Genomic DNA, 21,018 nt, shown 5'->3' on the forward strand with positions numbered 1-21,018 from the left:
GCCTGCGCAGGCAGGCAGCCTGCAGAGGTGTAACCGCAGCCTTAGGGTGGAGTCCCATGACAGCGTTTTGCGTTGCGTCGTAATGGGAAAGAAAAAGACGCAAATATACGTTTGATGCATTCTCTCTCATTACAACGCAACGCAAAACGCTGCCATGGGACTGCGGCCTCAGGGTGTGATCCCATGTGAGCAGAATTCGTCGACCGAAAGCAGAAAATCATGAGAGTGAAAAGAACAACAATATCTACCTATCTCTTTTGCACTCGTGATTTTCTGCTTTCGGTCGACGTATTCTGCTCACATGGGATCGCACCCTCAGAGAAAAAATAAAAATTGTCCAGAGTGGAAAATCTATATTAGAGTAAGAGAGATAGGCTCAGTTCGGTCTCCGTTACTCCAATATAGATTTTCCTGTCTGGACAATTTTTACGCCTTGAAGTCTGCACCAGATAGACAGGGACATCTGATATGTGGATTGTTGTTATACAACAAGGTTAGTTTTTCACGTCTATATTAACCATCTCAATTGTATGATTAATGGCGAAAAAAAACTTTGATACATTTGCAGTGTTTCCAACGAAGTTTCGAGAACACTTATCACTAGAAATTCACAGAAAGGTTTTAAGTGAGAGACGGAATATTTCCCCAAATTCTATTCGACCACGCGAGTGTTTGTAAGGACGCTAAGTTTTTGTGCAGCTAGCTCAATTTCTCGTCGTGCTGAGAACAGGTGAGAATGAAAAAAAAAATGCCATTAAACTTTACAATCGGAAGGAAAAATTTATCGAAATTTATTTTGTATGCAATTTTTTCAACGATCAATGAAAGTAACTCATTTTTTTTTGTAAAATTGCTTTCAAGATAAACAACGCACGCCATAGAATTCATACAAATGCTGTTTCCGTTCTTGATTTCATAACGGATTTCAAATAGAAATAGTTAATTGTAGTTCGAAGGTCAAAAGTTCACCTAACACCTTTTTTTTCCCCACTGACTGAAAATGTAAATTTCATGCTCGACTCCTTTTTCCCCGACATTTTTAGAGAATATTATCCAAAAAGTGATTGAAATTTAAGGGGATAAAAATTTGGATTACATGAATAAATTCGTCTTTTTTCCTTAATAAAATGCTTTTTTGGAGAAATAAAAATGTTTAACTTCCTGAAAACGTGGGTAGTAGAAATCGTAGAAATTGAAGGTTGCGTGAATTTTTTTTCATTTCTGGAATAAAAAAAATGATTTGCAAATGTAGATTTATGCATTGCGTGTGTGTGTGTTGAATTTAAGAGGCGTGTACAGAATTAATTATTTGCCTAACTGTGTGTGTACGGGAAAATAAAGATATAGAAATTTTCTTCTAATAACCTACGTTGTGTCAGCCATTTTTAAATCATTGACGAACTGCTGACTTTCAACCTTGATACGCTTATCGTCTTTTAATGTATTATTAATTAAAAGTTTTTGCGCTTATTCATTTCTATATATATATATTTTTAGAACAAATAAAAAAATGTATTGTAATCTTTTTTACTAGACGTAATGCAACTTTGAGATATACAAGTTTCTCTCTCTCTCTCTCTCACTCTCATATTCCTTATTTTATCTTTCTTTAATTTCTAATGTCAAAAATACCTTTCGAAATATTCTCTATACACGTTATAGATTTATTTTTACCATCGAAAATTTCTATCATAATTTCTAATTATTTGAACGCCAATTTATACGAATTTTTAAATTTTCATTTTTTAAAAATTTTTGTCACAAGTGGAAAAAAATGTACTAAAAATTGAGAAATTAATTTTTTTTATGAATGAAATTAAAATATTTGATTTTTTTACAGACTGTAGTTGATTTCTAATTCTTTTGGAAGATTAGTAACAAAACAAAATGGTGAAAGAGACCACTTTTTATGATGTCCTGGGAGTAAAACCTGGATGCACACAGGAGGATCTCAAGAAAGCTTATAGAAAATTAGCTTTGAAATATCACCCGGACAAAAATCCAAATGAGGGCGATAAGGTAAGAAAGAAATTAAAATTACAATTATTATTATACAATCATTATTTATAATTATATTGTCAAAGTTTCAAGTGCAGGTTTCGCACTCATTTACTAAAACCTACTGTTTACTACTATTTTTTTTACCATTTGCTACTATTTGGATACTTTTTTTTTAGATTTGTGAAACTAAATCAGGGTGTCTACTAACCGGGAAATCCGGGAAATAGCCGGGAATTTAATTTGACTGGGAAAAATCGGGAATAAGTCAGGAATTTTATGCCAAACCGGGAATTTTTTCACCAAATTAAAAAAAGTTTTATTATTATAATTTGTTTTTAAAAATTCGCTTTTTATACCAATTTTTATAGATATTTATACTGTTCTCTAAATTTGAATTAGTTAAAAATAATTAATTGAAATATAGTATGTAAATATATATTTTTTTAAATTATCGAATTAATAGAAATTTTGTGAAATTCCACAGAAAATAATAAAATTTATTAAAGAATTTAATTAAAAACTTGTTAACAAATCGAATTTTCAAAGTTTTTTAATTTAATAATTGATAAATAATTAAATTTTATAAAGAGTCACATTCTAATGTATTCACATTTTTTGGTGCGAAGATTAATAATCAAAATTTTTATTAGTTAAAATTTCTTCGCAATATATTCAATTATTTTTATAAATTCGTAAAACTCATTGCAGAATTTCAATTATTTTTAATACAATTTTAATCAAATTCCTCGAAAAATGAAATTATTCTTAAAATTTTTATAAAAATTCGTTGAAAGAATTCAATTATTTCTAGAAACTGAAAAAAAAATCTTCTCAAGAATTCAATTATTTCCATAAATAGCAAAATTCTTCAGATTTACTAAATTCTTTTGAATATGATTTTTTAAAAATTCTTCACAAGAATTCAATTATTTTCATAAATTTCCATAAAATTATAAAAAACAATTCAATTATTTTCAAAAGTAATAAAATTCTTCACAGAAATTCAATTGTGTTTAAAATTTTTTTTAAATTCTCAAAATTTCAATTATCTTTATAAATAATTAAATTGTTCTCCACAATTCAATTTTTTTCAAAAATTTTAATAAAATTCTACGCAAACATTTGATTATTTTCATAAATATGTAATAACATTCTTTGGAAGGATTCAATTACAATAAATAGTAAAATTCTTTGCAAAAATTCAATTAGTATCAATACATTTTAATACAATTGAATTAATCTAATTTTCAATTATAATTATGAACAAACAAGATTATTTTAAAAAATTGAAAATATTCTTTGTTTAATTCAATTAATTTCCAAATTTTTAATTAAAATTATTAAAAAAAACATTATTTTCAAAAAATTTAAAGAAACTTGTCAAAAGAATTTAATGATTCATAAAAACTCTAATAAAAAATTTGGAAGCCATTTGTAGATTTATTTATATTCGATATAAAATAAATTTAAATTTTATGAGAAAAAAAACCGGGAAAAATTAGGACAAAGCTGGGAAAAAATCGGGAATTTTATTGAACGAAAATAGTAGACACCTTGTAAATGATACTTTTTTCTTTAGAATTATTAAAATTCTTTGAAAGAATTCAATTATTTAAAAAAATTTTAATAAAATTATAAGAATTCAATTTTAAAAAATAATCAATTCTTCGATCAATTATTCAGTTTTTGAATAATTTTTATTTCAAAATTTTAAAAAAGTAATTGAATTTTAGAAGAATTAATTGCTGTGAAAATATAAATGTGACTGTCCACGAGAAAACAGGGCTTAGCTCTAAAAAATCAATTTTGAGTTTTTATGCTAATCGATAGATATTATATTGCTTTTTCAAATGCAAAAATTAAAAGTTGTAAATTGTCAATTACTTTTGACAATACAACGTTTTAAAGATGTTATATTGTATGCATTCCTTCGTTCTGCTTCTACTTCAATCACTCGCCCTGTGAAAGCTAAGCCCTGTTTTCTCGTGGACAGTCACAAATAAGTACTTCAATTTTTATTTAACAAAAATTATTCAATTTTTAAGGAAGAATCCGACAAACAAGGAGGTTAAAGTTTTGAACGTTCAAATGAACGAAATTTATTTATTTCTTCTTCAAATTAAATTTTTATTACTATAATTTTGCGTCACTATTAAGCAAATTAATTATAATGTTTCTAAATGTAAAATTTGAGTTTTTAATTTGAATTGTAATCAATAATCTATGAAAATATTTTTAACAAAAAATATTTCGTTCATTTGAACGTTCAAAACTTTTTGTTCATGACAAACAATCGGAACAAAAGTTAGTCCAATTTCATAATTTCTTATTTTGAAAGAAAAGGTCACATTAAATTTTAAATTCCTTTCGGTAGAAGCGTAAGGAATTTAATTTTCTACATTTTGAATAATTTAAAGTTATATTTGAATAAAAATTATACTTTTTGAGAATAATAAATTATTTAAGTAACATAACCTAAAATTTAACAAATATTTTTTATTGACAGAAAATTGTTATTTTTTTATTCAAATGCAACTTTCAATTGATTTAAAAGTTCAAAATTTAATTCTTCGCGTTTTCACCAAAACAGAATTTTAAATTCAATTTGTCTTTTTCTTTTAAATTCTGAAATTATGACATTGGACTAATTTTTGTTTTGACTGTACATCAGATTCTTCCTTAATAGTTTAATTTAGAAATTGTGCAAAAAATTAGTCTTTTACAATATTGCGAGTAAAATTTTTTGAAGATTGTTAAATTCCCGTAAATTATTTAAAAAGATTATAATAATGTCTTTAAAGTCCGAGTGGTTTTAATAATTAACTTATTATTAAAAAAGTTAATTGGAATTAATAATTGAATAATTAATTGGAAATTTTGACAAAAGTTACCTAATTGAAAATTGTTAATATTTTAACGAATTTTATTCTTTTTCAAATATAATCGTATTTTTAAAAAATTTTAAAAAGTTAATGTTTTTTATGGAAATTAGGAAAGTCAGGAAATTATTGAGTCAAAATTTTGGGAATTTTTAGTCGTGAAATTTAATTTTCGATAGCTGGTTTTTACTACTTTTTTCAGTCTTAAAGTTACTTTTTGCTACATTTTATAATTATTAATAATTGAGTGTGAAGCCTGCAAGTGAATAAAACTTAAAAATCGATTATTCATTTGTATAAGTATTGAATTTAATTTCTTTTTTAATGATTACAGTTTAAGCAAATTTCACAAGCTTACGAAGTACTCTCGAATCCAGAGAAAAAGCGTATTTACGATCAAGGTGGTGAGCAGGCCTTGAAGGAAGGTGGCGGAGGTTCTGGATCGTCTCCCATGGACATCTTTGAGATGTTCTTTGGCGGCGGCAGAAGGAGAGGTCGTAGAGAACGCAAGGGACAGAATGTTATGCATCAACTTTCAGTTTCTCTTGAGGAATTGTACAAAGGCACTGTGCGAAAACTGGCCTTACAAAAGAATGTCATCTGTGATAAATGTGAAGGTAAATTATAGTCAAAATTGAAAAAATGATTTAACTCTCTGCTGATGCTAACGACCGCTTTCGTCAAAAATCGTCATTCTGGGGGCCTGGTGGGGGGACTATGGGAGTTACGTTCTTTGGCGATAGAGTGGGGATAAGTTAGCGTCAGCAGAGGGTTAAAATTTTATATCATTCAAATTTTATTCAGAGTTGCTACAGGTCAGGCAATTCAGGGGAAACTCAGGGGTTTTATTAAAAGAAAAATTAGAAGAAAATTTTAAAAATTAAAAGAAAAAAATTAGATTCTTACACGGAAAAAATTTCAGCACTTCAGATGTACACATTGTGTCAAAATTTCTTGTACATTCATTTTGCACGTCTCAAAAAAGCACCTCAGACTTGCAAAATGAAATGTACTGCTGTTGACACTGTCCTCGGCGCATCTGATGTCCCAACATTTTTTCCGCGTAGGATTCATAAGAAAATTATGAATTTTTGTGTCTTTTTTGTTTTCCTCATAAACTATTTAACTGATAATAATTTCTTTTTAAGTAACTTAATTCTTGAAGAACTTTCATGAAATTATTATTCATAAATTATTTAATGAATAATTTTACTTAAATATTGCAAAATTAATTGAATTTTAAAAGAGTTGCGATCAAAATTTTATGAATAGATGAACTTTAAAAGGTTTTAATTTTAAATTTTAGAAAATTCCAATTTTGCATGAATTTAATTAAATTTTAAAGAACTTAGATTATTGAAAAATTTTAATAATTCAAATTTTTCTGAAATTAGTTGAATTTTTTAATATATATTTAGTTAAATATTAAAAATTATGACTTTATAGAAAAATTTCAGGTTTAGAAATTCAATTATTTTCAAAAGTAATCAAATTCTTTGCAGAAATTAATTTATGTTCAAAAATATAAAAAAAATTCTCGTCAAAATTTTAATTATCTTTATAAATAATAAAATTCTTTTTCGAAATTTAATTATTTTCAAAAATGTTAATAAAATTCTTGGCAAAATTACAATTATTTTCAAAAATTTTCCTCAATTCTATGATTTTCAATATCTGCTATTATAATAACTTTTTCCAATAAAATTCAATTATTTAAAAAAAATGTTAATAAAATTCTACGCGAACATTTAATTATTTTCATAAATAATAAAAATTTAACAGGAATTCAATTATTTTTAATACAATTTTAATCAAATTCCTTGAAAAATGTGAATATCTATTTTTAAAAATTTTATTAAAATTCGTCGAAAGAATTCAATTATTTAAAATTATTAAATTCTCGTAGAATTTTCTAATAAAAATTGATTTAAAAATTGATTTTAGTTAAAATTTTTAACTATAATTGAATATTAAATGCGTTGTAGCTTTTTTTGAAATTATTGGAAGTTTTTATTTATTAATATTCTTCTTTAATTGAAGAATTCCCGAACAGTCGAAATTTTGTAAAATTGAATAAATTGTAAAGAAATGGATTTGAAAATTTTCGAAAAACTTTTTTTTTAGAAATTATTAAAAATAATTGATTTAATGAAGAATTTTTGTTAAAAATTCTAGAAAATAATAATTGAATTGAAATGATGAAAATAATTTTGAAGAAGTTACAGTTAAAATTTTCTTATAATACAAAGCAATGATTTTACTTTGAATCGACTAAAACTACTCTTTTGCGCCTTAAAGTTTATCCAACGAATGTAAATTTACGCTTATTTTATAAAGAAGTGATGAGAATGTATAAGGACATGTTTGATTTACAGGTGTAGGCGGTAAGAAAGGCGCTGTAGAACAATGTACCAATTGCGGTGGTTCGGGCATGACTGTACAAGTCGAACAATTAGGCCCAGGAATGATACAACGCTTCCAGCACATGTGTCAAGAGTGTAAGGGACAAGGGGAGCGTATCAATCCCAAAGATCGATGTAAACAATGCAATGGTCGCAAGACAGTGAGAGATCGGAAAATTCTTGAAGTTCACGTTGATAAGGGCATGGTCGATGGACAGAAGATTGTTTTCGGAGGTGAAGGCGATCAAGAACCTGAACTTGAACCCGGTGACATTGTCATTATTCTTGACGAAAAGGAACACGATATTTTCAAGTAAGTTGAAACAAATTCTTCTTTTTGGTTAATGTTTTTCGTGTGCTACGAAAATATACTAAAGTAATCTCAGGGTTGCCACATACTGGTCAGGGAAGTCAGGGAAAATATTACTGAAAATATTAAAGTTACTGAAAATATTAAAGTTACTGAAAATATTAAATTTCTATAATTCATAAGAAAATTCTGATTTTTGCTGTCTTTTTCGTTTGCCTCATAAAATATAAAATTACCACGAATTCTAATACAAAATCTTCAATTTTTTCTATTTCTGACAATAATTTCTCATTAAATAACTTCATTCTTGAAGAAATATCTAGAAACTATTTAATGAATAATTTTACTTAAATATTTCAAAACTAATTGAATTTTAAAAGAATTGTATTTACAATTTTCATAAATAGGTGAACCTCAAGAGGTTTCAATTTGAAATTTTAGAAAATTTCAATTTTCAATTAATTAGAAATTTTAAAGAACTTCGATTTTTGAAAAATTTTAATAGATCAAATTCTTCTGAAATTATTTAAATTTTTTAATATATATATATATATATTTAATTAATTATTAAAAATAATGGATTTATAGAAGAATTTTAGATAGAAACACTAAAAAAATTAAAGTTTGGAGAAGTTACAAATGATTGCAGAAATTCAATTATGTATTTTCAAAAATTTTCCTCAATTCTATGATTTTCAATATCTGCTAATTTAATACAACTTTCCAAAGAATTCAATTATTTAAAAAAAATTGTAATAAAATTCTACGCAAAATATTCAATTATTTTCATAAATAATATAAATTTCACAGGAATCCAATTATTTACTAATTTTTAAAAAATTTCCATAAAATACTTCAAAATACTTATAAAAGTCTTCACAAGAATTCAATAATTATTTTTAAAAATTTGATAAAATTCGTTGAAAAAATTCAATTTTTTTTCATAAATAATAAAACTTTTACAAGAATTCAATTATTTACATTTTTTAGAAATGTCTTATAAAATTCTTTACAATAATTTAATTATTTTGATAAGTAATAAAACTCATCGCAGAATTTCAGTTATTTTTAAAACAATTTTAATCGAATTCATCTAAAAAATTTAATTATTAAAAATTTTATTAAAATTCATTAAAAGAATTCAATTATATAAAAATTTGTTGATAAAATTCTTTATGAGAATTAAATTTTAAGAAACATTCAATTATTCAATAAATTATTTATTTTTGTATTTAAATAATTGAATTCTCGTAGAATTTTCTAATAAAAATTGATGAAAAAATTAATTTCAGTTAAAATTTTAGATAATAATTGAATATTAAAAGCATTATATAACATGAATTTTAAGAAATAATTCAATATTCAGAAGGTTTCAAATTAAAATCTTTGAAAATTTAAATTTTTCATATTTTTGACTAAGAATTCCGTAGAATTAATTTTTTTGGAAAAACGTTATTTGAAGTTTTTTTGATATTATTTGAAGTTTTTATTTTCTAATATATATTTAATTGAAGAATTTACGAATACAATAATCAAAATTTCGTAAAATTGAATTGTGAACAAATGGATTTAAAAATTCGCAAAGAACTTTTTCAAAAATTTAATAAATAGTGAAATTTAACGATCACTCCGAGTCAAGGAAATTAAATTAAAATAAAATTTAATTTTCTTGACTCGGAGTGATCGTTAAATTTCACTATTTATTAAAATACGACTGAGTGATAGAATCATCTCTACTCCTATTTTTCAAAAATTATTAAAAATAATTGTTATATGGAAGAATTTTAGTTAAAAATTCTAGAAAATAATAATTGAATTGAAGGGATGAAAATAATTTTGAAGAACTTACAGTAGCAATATTCTTATCTTATAATATAAAATAATGATTTTATCACTCGATCATCTTTAATTATTATAAGCTGTTAAATTTCAAAAGGTTGAAATTTGAAATTAAAAAATTTATTTCTTCTTATAGAAAAATAATAAGGATTAAATATTTTTTTAAAAAGGAAGTTATTGATGTTTTGGAATAATTTTACAATTAAAGAAATTCGATAATAAATGTAATAGAACATTTTTAGAGTGAATCAGAATATTCTTTAGGGACTTAAGATCAGGGAAAAAGTAATATTTTGTCTGGAAATCAGGAAAAAGTCAGGAAAAAACAAAATTAAATTTTTGTGGTGGCTTCCGTTTCCGGATTCGTCACAGTATAGTCGTGAGTAATTGCGGTATTTTTTTGAGCCAGTTTTAAAGGCATTTTTTGCAAGGGTGGGTAGTGCAGTGTTAGTGTGAGTGAAATTAAGGTGACCTGTGTGAGTATATTTGATAAAAAGAGAAATTGCGTGAGTGTGTGTAAAGAAAAAGGCACGAAAAAATAAGTGAGTATTGAAGGTTAGAATTGAGAGTGAGAGAGAAGTGCGAGTGTGGGAAAGAGAGAGAGTGGGTGTGTGTCACGTGCGTGGTGTCACGTGCTAGGAGGAAGTATGGAGAATTTTGAAAAGAATGACGAGAGAGGGCAGGAGCGACTGGAAAGTGAAAATGAGAAATGCGAGAGAGAGAAAGAAGAGAAAGTGAGAGAGGCCGGTGAGTCAGGGGCGGAAAGTATAGGCGACGACGAAGTATTCGGTACCCCGAAGGCTACAAGAAGTTCGTCGGTGATTGATTTCACTGAATACAGTGAGAGAAGGAAAAGGGCGGGGAGGCCGAGGAACGTAGAATTGTTAGATAAAGAGAGGGGGCTGGCAGCGTCGAAAAGGATGATGGCAAAATGGCAAAGCCAAATTAGATTAGCGAGATTAGGTAAAAAAATAGAAAATGAATTAACAGAAATAAGTAAAAGCGGAGAAGAAAAAGAAGAGGAAAATGAAACTAAGGAAGGTGAAGAGGAAGAAAAGAGTTTCCAAGAACTTGCTTTTCTTATGATAAGGATGAGTGAAGAGACGAATGAGAGGATAGAACTATTGGGTAAAGAGATAAGGGAGGGTAGGGAGGAAAGTGGTAGAAGAGAGGAGGCAAGGGATGAAAAGATTGATGAGTTAAGGGAGGAAATTGGTTCTATTAAGAATATGTGGGGAGAATGGGAGAATAAATGGAGTAAAGAAAAGAATGGAATTATGAGAAAATTAGAAAGATTAGAATTAGAGCAAAAAAGAACAGAGAGAGAAAAAGAAGAGGAAGTGAAAATTTTGGAAAAGCGAGTGGAGGAATTGGAGAAAAATGTAGTGGCAGGTTGTAGTAGTGGAGGAAGGAATGTGCAAATAGATGAAGGGATAGAAAGAAAGATGGGAGAATTAAGAAGGCAGGTAGAAAGGCTGGAAAAAGAAAAAAGAAAGTGCAGCATCGTGATAAAAGGACTTAAAGTGAAAAAGGAGGAGGGAAAAAATGAAATTAACAGATTGCTGATAGAAATAGGAGCAAAAGCAAGCATTAAAGGAGTAAGAGGGGTGGGAGGGGATGATAAAGAAGTGCCGAAAGTGTGGGTGGTGGACTTGGAAAGTGAAGAGGAAAAAAGAGAAATAATGATGCTGAAGAAGCGACTAAAAGGGAGACCGGAAAGAATAGAGGAGGATAAAACGTGGAGGGAAAGGAGGGTAGGATGGTTGTTGCAAGGTAAAGCATGGGAAGAGAGGGGTAAGGGTAAAGAGGTAAAATTTGGGAAAGAATGTATCTGGGTAAATGGGGTGCAATGGTGGGTTGACGAGGAGAGGGGAGAGGTGGTAAAGGAGGGGCTGGGAATGGATTTTCAGGACGCAGAAGGAACGGGAAGAGGAATAAACAAGGAAATATAAAAATAGGGTTTTGGAATGTGGCGGGATTGGAAAACAAAGACGAAGGTTTTTGGAAAGTGGTGAGAAAATGGGATATGGTTTTTTTGAGTGAAACGTGGGTGGAGAAGAAAAAATGGGATTTTATAAAAAGGATTTTACCAAAGGGTTACAGATGGGAGATACAGGGGGCAAAAAAGGTGAACAAGAAAGGGAGAAGTGCTGGTGGGATGATAACGGGGGTGAGAACGAGTATAAGGGAAGAGAAAGGAAAGAAAGGAAGTGTGAAAAGAGAAGGTTGCATGGTAAGATCAATAAGCATAGAAGGGGAAATGGTAGATATAGTGAGGGTATACAGAAGGAGAGGGGAGGTGGAGGGATGGAATATATTGGAAGAACGAATGGAAAGGAGTAAGGATAGGAGGGTATTAATAGGGGGGGATTTAAATGCGTGGACGGGGGAATTAGGGGGAGGGATATGGAATGAAGATCTGGGGAAGTATGAGAGAACATCGAAACACAAAGAAGAAGACAAGGAAGGGAAGAAACTGGTAAATTTGATAGAAGAGTGGGGGGGATCAATTTGTAATGGAAATATAAAAGGAGACGAAGAAGGAGAATTTACGTATATAGGAAGAGGAGAGACAGTAATAGATTATGTGTTAGCGGATGAAAGGATGAGGGAATTAATAGAGAAAATGACAGTTAAAATAGAAGTAGGGTCGGATCATCTCCCGCTAGTGGTGGAATTGTCAGGAGAAAGTAGAAAGTGTAGAGGACGGACGAAAGAAGAGAATAAAAAGGAAGGAAAAATTAAAATGGGGAAATGGGACATTGTAAATTTAAGGAAATATGAAAAAATGCTGCAAGAAAAATGGGAAGGGGAAGAAAGTGAGGAAAGTGTCGATGAGCAAATAGCAAGAGTAAGAAGGAATATAGAGAGAGTTAGGAATGAAGTTGAAAAAGAGATGGTAACAAACGGAGAGAAAAAAGGTTGGTGGGATGAGGAGTGTGAGAATAGCAGAGAGGAATTGAGAAAGTGTATAAAGGATTGGAGAAAGGGTAGAACAACGAAGAAGGATTATAATGTTAGGCACAAGAAACACGGCAAGTTACTCAGAAACAAGAAGGAAGAAGAGAAAAAGAGATTTATGGAAAAAGTGGAAAAGGCGGTGAGAGAGGGAAGAGAGTGGGAAATAATAAATGAAGGAAGAAAGAGAAGTAGTGTGGTGAGTAAGGAAATTAGCATGGGTCAATGGACAGAATATTTCAGAGAATTAAGTGGAGGGGTAGAAAACAGAGTAAGAGGGGGAGGGAGAAAGAAAATAAAGAAGGAAGAAGTGGAGAAGGAGATAAGCAGAGAGGAAGTGGATGGAGCAATCGAAAGATTGAAGAGAAATAAGGCAGCAGGATACGATGGTCTGGAAGGGGAGAGTATGAAATACGGGGGAGAGGTGATAAGAAGGGAAATGTGGGATTTAGTGAACAGGATTTGGAGAGGGAAAGGGTGGCCAGAAGAGTGGAGAATGGGGGTAATAGTACCCTTATTGAAGAAAGGACAAGGGAATTTGTAAAGAGTTATGGGTGAATGTGGAAAAGACGAAGATGATGAGATTTCGAAAGAAAAGGAGTGGTGAGGAGGAAGTGTGGAAAATGAATGGAAGAGAGATTGAAGAAGTGAATGAGTTTTGTTATCTGGGGTATTGGTTCGCGTATAATGGTAGTCACAAGCTAAATGTTAGTAGAAGAGTGGAGAAAGCGGGAAAAATTATGGGGCAAGTGTGGGGAATAGGAAAGAGGAGGTTTATGAATGATTGGAAAAAGAGGTTATGGTTGTTTGATGCGTTAGTATGGTCCGTGTTGTGTTATGGAGTGGAAGTGTGGGGATGGTGTGAATGGAGTAAAGTCGAGAGCATGCATGAGAAGTATATAAGATGGACGATGGGGGTGAATATGTGGTGTCCAGGGTACATGGTGAGGGAAGAGATAGGAAGAGAGAAAATGGTGGTGCGTCAAAGAAAGAGAGCATGGAATTTTGAAGAAAGAATGAGTCAAGGAAAGGGAAATGGGTGGACGCAGGTGTGCTGGAAAGCGATAAAAGATAGGGAAGAGAGGGGGGTTAGGGAGTGGTCAAAGTGGGAAAAAGCAAGGGTTGTGGCGTTAAAACAGGGAAGGAAAGGAAAAAGGGGTGGGGTAATTTTGGAGGAGGGATGGAAGGAGAGAGATAAGGATGAAAGATGGGAGAGAATTGTGAACTCTAAGTATAATAGATGGTATAAGATGGTGAAAGGAGTGGGAGAGCCGAAATATTTAAAATGGATGAAAGAAGAAAGCAGATGGAGTAGGATGGTGTGTTTTAGGATGGGAGAGAGGATGAATGAATGTAGATATTGGATGAGAGGGGATGAAAGGATGTGTAGAGTATGTGGGTATGAGCTGGAAGATTGGGAGCATGTGTTGGATAGGTGTGCAAGTGTGTGTCAGGGGAATATGGGAGATGGAGTGGATGAAAGAGTGAGGTGGATTTTAAATGAGAATGGACAGGGGGAGAGATGGATGAAAGAATTGGAAAAAATGAGAAAAGGTGTGCGTGAAGTTATAGAGGACGAAGGGGAGGGTCATGGGGAATAGAGAACTTTAAATAATATATTGACGAAGCTAATCTGGGTGAAAGAAACCGGAAACGGAGGCCCGGGCACTGGCGGATAAGAGTAGTTTTAAGTAGAATAAGAGCGAAAGATTGTAATTAGGTTAAGGCTATATGTTATTAATCTTAAGATTTTTGTAAATTTGTTTGTAAATGGATCCTCGAACCCTGCTGTGCGCAGGGAGAGTAAATAAAAAACTAACTAACTAAATTTTTGTGGCAACCATGTCATAATTATCTGCAGTAAAGTAAATTAAAATCTTTAAAATATCTCCTGTAATAAAATAAATAACGAGTATATTTAAAATTTTTTATTTAACAAAATTATTGAATTTAGAAATGAGTTTTGCTTAGGAAAATGCAAAATGAAATTTTTGTGACAACACTAAATTAAATAAACGACTTTTTCGAATATTTAATCGACTAAAGCAACTTTTTTGTCAGCTTGAAGTTGATCCGAGGCCTGTTTGATTAATCAATATAATTATAATATATGATTAATATGTTAAACGAAAATTGAAAATATCAAGTATAGTGCTAACTTTTTTTTGGCTAGTTCAAATAGTAATTATAAATTTTTTTTAGGCGCAGCGGTAATGACTTGATAATGTGTATGCAGATTGAATTAGTGGAAGCTTTGTGTGGATTCCAGAAAGTAATTAGGACTCTAGATGCAAGGGACTTGGTGGTAACTGTACTGCCTGGCCAAATAATAAAACACGGTGACTTGAAGTGTATTTTAAACGAAGGAATGCCATTTTACAAAGATCCATTCACGAAAGGACGTCTTATCATTCAATTTGTTGTTAATTTTCCAAAAACAATTGATCCAAGCGTTATAACAACATTGGAACAGTGTTTACCGCCAAGAGAACAAGTGTTAATTCCTGACGAAGCCGAGGAATGCGTTCTCGCTGATTTAGATCCTGAACAAGAATCAAGGCGAAGAGATACACGCGCGGCATATGAGGAAGACGAAGGCGGTCCATCACGCGTACAATGCGCTACGCAGTAATTTTCGTTTTTCAAAATGTCGAACATCGCTGACAAAAAAAGTTGCTGCTCGTATTTAAATTCATTCATTTTTTTCTCTTCTTTGCCCGCCTTAGAAAAGAATTTGCTCTCGTATAAATTCAGTCAGAATTTTATTATTTAAAACATCATTGTAATGGAGACTGAATTTTGAGATCATGAATAAAGTAGAAACGATAGAGCAATTTTTCTTTTGTTGCTGCAGTTTCAAAGGGCGATTATATTAAAAGTGTAAATTATCAAAATAAAATTTATCTAATTCTTTGAGACTCTTGATAATTACACATTCCCGAAGAAAAAAAATACGATCAACCGGATTGATTTAATTTCAAGAAAACGAAAATTGACTGGCGATATTTTTAAAACTTTTACACAATTATGAAAGGGGAAGTTGTATAAAATTTTAATGCAGTGACACCATTATGTCCCTTAGATAATTTTGAAAGCTGCGCTTTTTTTTGTGTGTTTACTTTTTTTTTAATGTGAGAATTTTTTTTTAAAACTTGTCGTTCTACTCTATTCATCATTATTCGGATTGATACTATTTTTACAGGTGTAAACTTTTTGAGTAATCCGAAGAAAATAAAAGTAATGGAAACCGATGTTTGACCAATGAAATACGTAAAATTGAAAAGAAAAATAATGTAATTTTCGAGTTAAAAATTCTAGGCGTCACGTAATTTAGTTAGTATATATATTAAAAAGTAAAAGAAAAAAAAATGACGGAGGATGAAGGCTCTGTTCTAAGTTTCAAACTGACAAGAATACGTCTTGTAATCTTGTGCACATTGTATCGATTCCGGACAAAATAACTTAATTTGATATATGAAAAATAAAACAAAAGATTTGTTTGCTTTTAAAAAGGGCACCTCAATTTTCCGACGTAAATGCATAAATTTGTGTACTAGATTGCAAGGAGGAACTAATTGATTTAGATCCTAGTTATTAATTAACTTTTAATATTTAGCAATCTGACAAAAAAAAAGTTGTATTGGCATTGAGTATAAAATAAGTAAATTTCTAGCAAGTAAGTGGTTGTGAATTTTGAAGCAAGCTTTAATTTTTTCTTTTGCTTTATGTTAGAAACTTAGGTGTCTTAAAAGCTAACTCAATTTCAACAGAAAACAAATTCTCCTCTCAGCATCAATATATAGTTTGGAATTCAGTTATAATACTATTTCAAAAAAAAAAAAAAAAAACAATAACGGAGAAGTAAAATATGAAAAAAAATGAAATGAAATACTTGGCCAATGTGTTATACTCCAAATAGTTGTAAATTCAAATAGTTTTCTTTATGTACTTCAATGAATTCCATTTTCTCATATTTTACATTATAATTTATTACTGGAAAATTATAATTGATTCCTCTTGTAAAACACATCAAATAAAATGAAAAATCAACCCTAATTTTTCTCTTGTTTCTTCATTGAATTTTACTATCCCTGGGTATTAAAATTATGTTTATGAGTCTAAACTAGCAAATGTTACGCGCGGAACGTGATATTCAATTTATTATTGTTATGCAAATTACAAAATTTTTTATAATCAAAACTTTTTTTCCTTGTAGCTATAAGGATAAGATATGATAAAGTGAAGACGATTTTGAAAATTTTGAAAATATTCAAATTGAAAATTTATGTACTAATATTTTAAAATTACGATAACACCGGTTGTTTTCAATATTTTTTCAAAATTTTTTTTTTAAATTTCTCAGTATAACTAGTACTTTTTAAATAAATTTTTTAGAAAAAAAAATTTTCATTAATTATTAAAAATTTTTTTTTCATTTTTTGAAAAACACCTCCCCTCCGATTTAAAAAATTTTTTTTTATAGTGATAGCCAAAAGTAATAAGAAATTTTTCGTAAAAGTTTCATAGTGGAATCGCGATAACTTTTCGAGAATTCCGCTACGATTACAATATGAGTGTCATATTGTCATATATTGTATAGCGACAAAGATGTGCCTATCTTAATTTATAATTTTAATATTTTAATTTTATTTTTTTCGTTCTGAAGAGGACACCTGTGCTGCCGAAACGTAAAAAGAATTGAATTTCTTTTATTTTAAATTCCTTGACTCGGAGTGATCGTTAAATTTCACTATTTATTAAAAATTATTAAAATTGAAAAATTTTATTTTAAACATTTTGAAAAAATTGTACTTAATTAAAATTTTTTTAAAATAGTTGAATTCTCGAAAATAATTTTAAAAAATTAAAAAATTGGTAAAATTTCTCAAATTTCATTAAAATAAATTTTAGGTATATTTCAAATATAAATTTGTGAATTTAATTTTCACACTTCAAAAAATTATTTTTGAATATTTTTTTTTACAAGAATTGTAACTAAAAATTTGGAAAACAATTAAATTTTACAAAAATGTTTGTACTTCAATTAATCTATTATCGTTGAATTCTAATAAGAATTGATTTCTGTTAAAATTTTAAAAAATTATTGAATATTAAAAGCATTTTAACAGAAAATTTAAGAAATAATTAAATCTTGAAAGTTTATTTAAATTGAAATGTTTTTAACATTTTAGTTGTCGTAAAAATATAATAATATTTGAATGATTTAAAAAAATTATTAATATTTTATTTAGCTTTAAAAATTATTAAAGTTTTAAATAATTTTATTTAAAAGTTTCTAAAAAATAATTGACTTTTGGAAAAATTGCTTGTTGTAATTTTTAGAAATAATTAAATTTCAAAAGGTTTTGCATTCAAATTATTTGAAATTTCAATTAAAATAAATAACAATAAGTTTTTAAATATTTTTTTTTATAAATTATTCAAGTTTGAAAGAATTTAATGTAGAAATTCTAAAAAATTAGGTCTTTGAAAAATTTTAATTAAACTTTTTGTAAAATTAATTAATTAAAAAATAATATTATTAGATGAATATAAAATAGATCAGTAAAGTCTATTATTAATTCTTTAAATCGATCAGTTATGTGGGGAGAAATAATTCATATTTGATAAAATATGCCAATTTTAATGTTGAAATTAAATTAAATAGAATAATAAAATAGTTTAAGTTTATTTTACAATTCTAATATTATTTGCTTTTAAAGGTAAAAAACCATTTTTTACAGTTAAGTCAATAAGTTTACTTAAAATAAGTGTTTGCAAACACGTATGTTAATTGAAAATAATGAAAAGTCGAATAAATATATAACTCATTATTAATTATTCATAAATTTATTGTATATATAAATTGTCAAATTTCTTAAAAGGGAAATATTTTCAATTTTTTGCACATGTTCATTGTATTCCGTCTATTTTAATATTTTATATAAAATTAGATATTTTTGTAAAAAAGTCATTACATAAAAAAAATATTTTTTTTTTTAAATGTATTAGTACTTAGTAACAATTTTAGCAAATAGTAACTGGAATTTTTAACGTAATTCGTATGGTAAGAGAAGAATATTAAATCTTTTACTTTTTTCTTTTTTTATTGAGAATTTGCACTTATTTAAATCCGCAAATAATTGAAACAAAAAAATTAGACTAAAAAAGTTTAATAACATTTTTTTTTAAATTCAATTATTTTCAAAAAATTTTTATGACAATTTCTTTATTTTCACAAATAATTAAATTTCTAGCTGAAATTCAATTATTTACAATAGTATCTACTATTTTAATAAAATTCTTCGCAAAAATTCCATTTAAAATTTTCACTACAATTATTTTCGTAAATAATAAAATTCATTCCAGGAATTCAATTATTTTTAATATAATTTTAATTAAATTATTCGAAATATGTCAATTATTCTTTTAAATTTCATTAAAATGCTTTCAAAAAATTAAATTATTTTTATAATTTTTCTTAAATTTTCGCAAGAATTTAATTATTTTTACAAATAATACAATTTTTCACTGGAATTCAATTATTCTTAATACAATTTTTATGAAATTTGTTTATAAGAATTCAATTATTTTCATAAATAATAGAATTCATTCCAAGAATTAAATTATTTTTTATAATTTTAATGAAATTTTTGAAATAATTCAATTATTCTTTCAAATTTTAATAAAATTCTTCTCAGGAATTCAATTATTTTTCTTCAAAAAATGTAATTATTTTCAAAAATTGACATTAAATTTGTTTATAAGATTTCAATTATTTTCATAAATAATAGAATTCATTCCAAAAATTCGATTATTTTTAATATAATTTTCATTAAATTTTTCGAAATAATTCAATAATACTTGTTCTTTTAAATTTCACTAAAAACTGCACGGAGAAACTTTTTCTTATAATATTAAATATATTTGGTTATGTTTATTTTAAAAGTACGTTAGAATGTGAGGATTTTTCGTGCGTTGTGCTAATAATTTCAACATTAATACGAAAATATGATAAGTTCGTTATATATTAAGCAACCTTCGGTTTACAAAAATTACTATCTGCATTAGAAATAGTCTTATTTTTCTTTAGAAAAGAATAAAATGCTAGTTTTTGTTTGTGAAATAATACGGTAATTCTAACCTTTTTTCCACATATAGATAGAATATATAACAGACATTCTAACGTAACATACCAATTTTGGAAGGACTGCGGGCGGACTTAACCGATTTCGCCCGAGCATCACCGAGTCCATCACCTGACGTCGCGAACTAACCCTAATGTTTTCGAAGTTGAAATTCACACGTGTATGAAAGAAAAAAACCTTTTATTAATAAACGTGAATGTCTCCTTATGCCAAATTAAATTCAAGAACTGTTCCTCAATATAACATAATTTTTTTCACGACTTTTACTTATTTACATAATTTGATTAGTAAGTTATTTTAAAAAATGCTCTCTCTCGAAGGCACATATTTTTCCACTCGTTTAATATATAAGGACGATTCAGCTGTGTACTTCTAACGAATCGTGCGATCTTTCGGTTTCCGTGACCAATCGTCGTGTCTTTACTTGCGTGTGCGTGTGTGCGTTAATAATATAGGTTAGGTTCTTACGTCGTGTTAAATATATTTACCTACAGTTACAGTGACATTCACTAATGCCATCTACCATCAGATCCAAGTATCACTATCGTCTCTATGAGTATCTATAGACAATTAATTTGTTGTGTTTCTTTTTAATTCATGGCTTTCCCAACTTTGCAAAAATTATTATTTTCTTTCTAAAACAACATACTAATTTTCGTTAGTTTCCTTATGAAGAACTGTAAAATATATACTGAATGAGTGTTTTTGATAGTCTCAATAGCAATTTCTATAACCTATGTCGTTTTTCCCTTGAATCTAACCTAACATACTAAAATGTCTCACCAGTTTTAAGAATTAGTGGTATTAAAAGTTTCTCCGTGTGATTCAGAAAATTCAATTATTTGGAAATTTTTTTTTTAATTGAAGGGCTACATAAAATAAGGGGACGAACGCGAGGCTTGGAAGGGATACTACCAGTCGGGTAGCAGTGACAAGCCTTGAGCCGCTCGCTGCTACCTGACTGATAGGGGCGCATGATTATTCCCCAAATGTCATTTTACCGAATTGCACTTTTGCGAATAGTTATTTTTGCGAAAAACCAATTTTGCGAAATGTCACTTTTGCGAATTGTCCATTTTGCGAAAAGCTATTTTTGCGAATTGTCATTTTTGCGAATGGTTATTTTTACGAATTGTCAATTTTCCATAAAGTCATTTTTGCGAATCGCCATTTTTACGAATTGTCAATTTTTCGAAGTCATTTTTGCGAAAATTCCTATAGTAAACTTGTATGCATATATAGATTCACTATAGGAATTTTCGCAAAAATGACAATTCGCAAAAATAACTTTTTGAAAAATTGACAATTCGTAAAAATGGCGATTCGCAAAAATGGCTTTTGGAAAATTGACAATTCGTAAAAATGGTGATTCGCAAAAATGACAATTCGCAAAAATAGCTTTTCGTAAAAATGACTTTTCGCAAAAATGGCTTTTCGCAAAAATGACATTTCACAAAAATGTCTTTTCGTAAAAATGCCAA

The 21,018-nt window shown here is 28.4% G+C and overlaps 1 protein-coding gene across 1 annotated transcript; it reads left to right on the forward strand.

Annotated features, from left to right (window-relative positions):
- Positions 1 to 567: 567 nt before the first annotated feature.
- On the forward strand, positions 568 to 16,445 carry LOC122504057 (dnaJ homolog subfamily A member 1). Its single transcript, XM_043614939.1, has 5 exons — positions 568 to 730; positions 1,841 to 2,019; positions 5,215 to 5,497; positions 7,256 to 7,595; positions 14,592 to 16,445. Exons 2-5 carry the CDS (start codon positions 1,888 to 1,890, stop codon positions 15,019 to 15,021), a joined length of 1,185 nt encoding a protein of 394 aa, XP_043470874.1. The 5' UTR covers positions 568 to 730; positions 1,841 to 1,887; the 3' UTR covers positions 15,022 to 16,445.
- The last annotated feature ends 4,573 nt before the right edge of the window (positions 16,446 to 21,018 follow it).

This window comes from Leptopilina heterotoma, unplaced genomic scaffold (genome assembly GCF_015476425.1).
Source record: "Leptopilina heterotoma isolate Lh14 unplaced genomic scaffold, ASM1547642v1 Lhet_278, whole genome shotgun sequence".
NCBI lineage: Eukaryota > Metazoa > Arthropoda > Insecta > Hymenoptera > Figitidae > Leptopilina > Leptopilina heterotoma.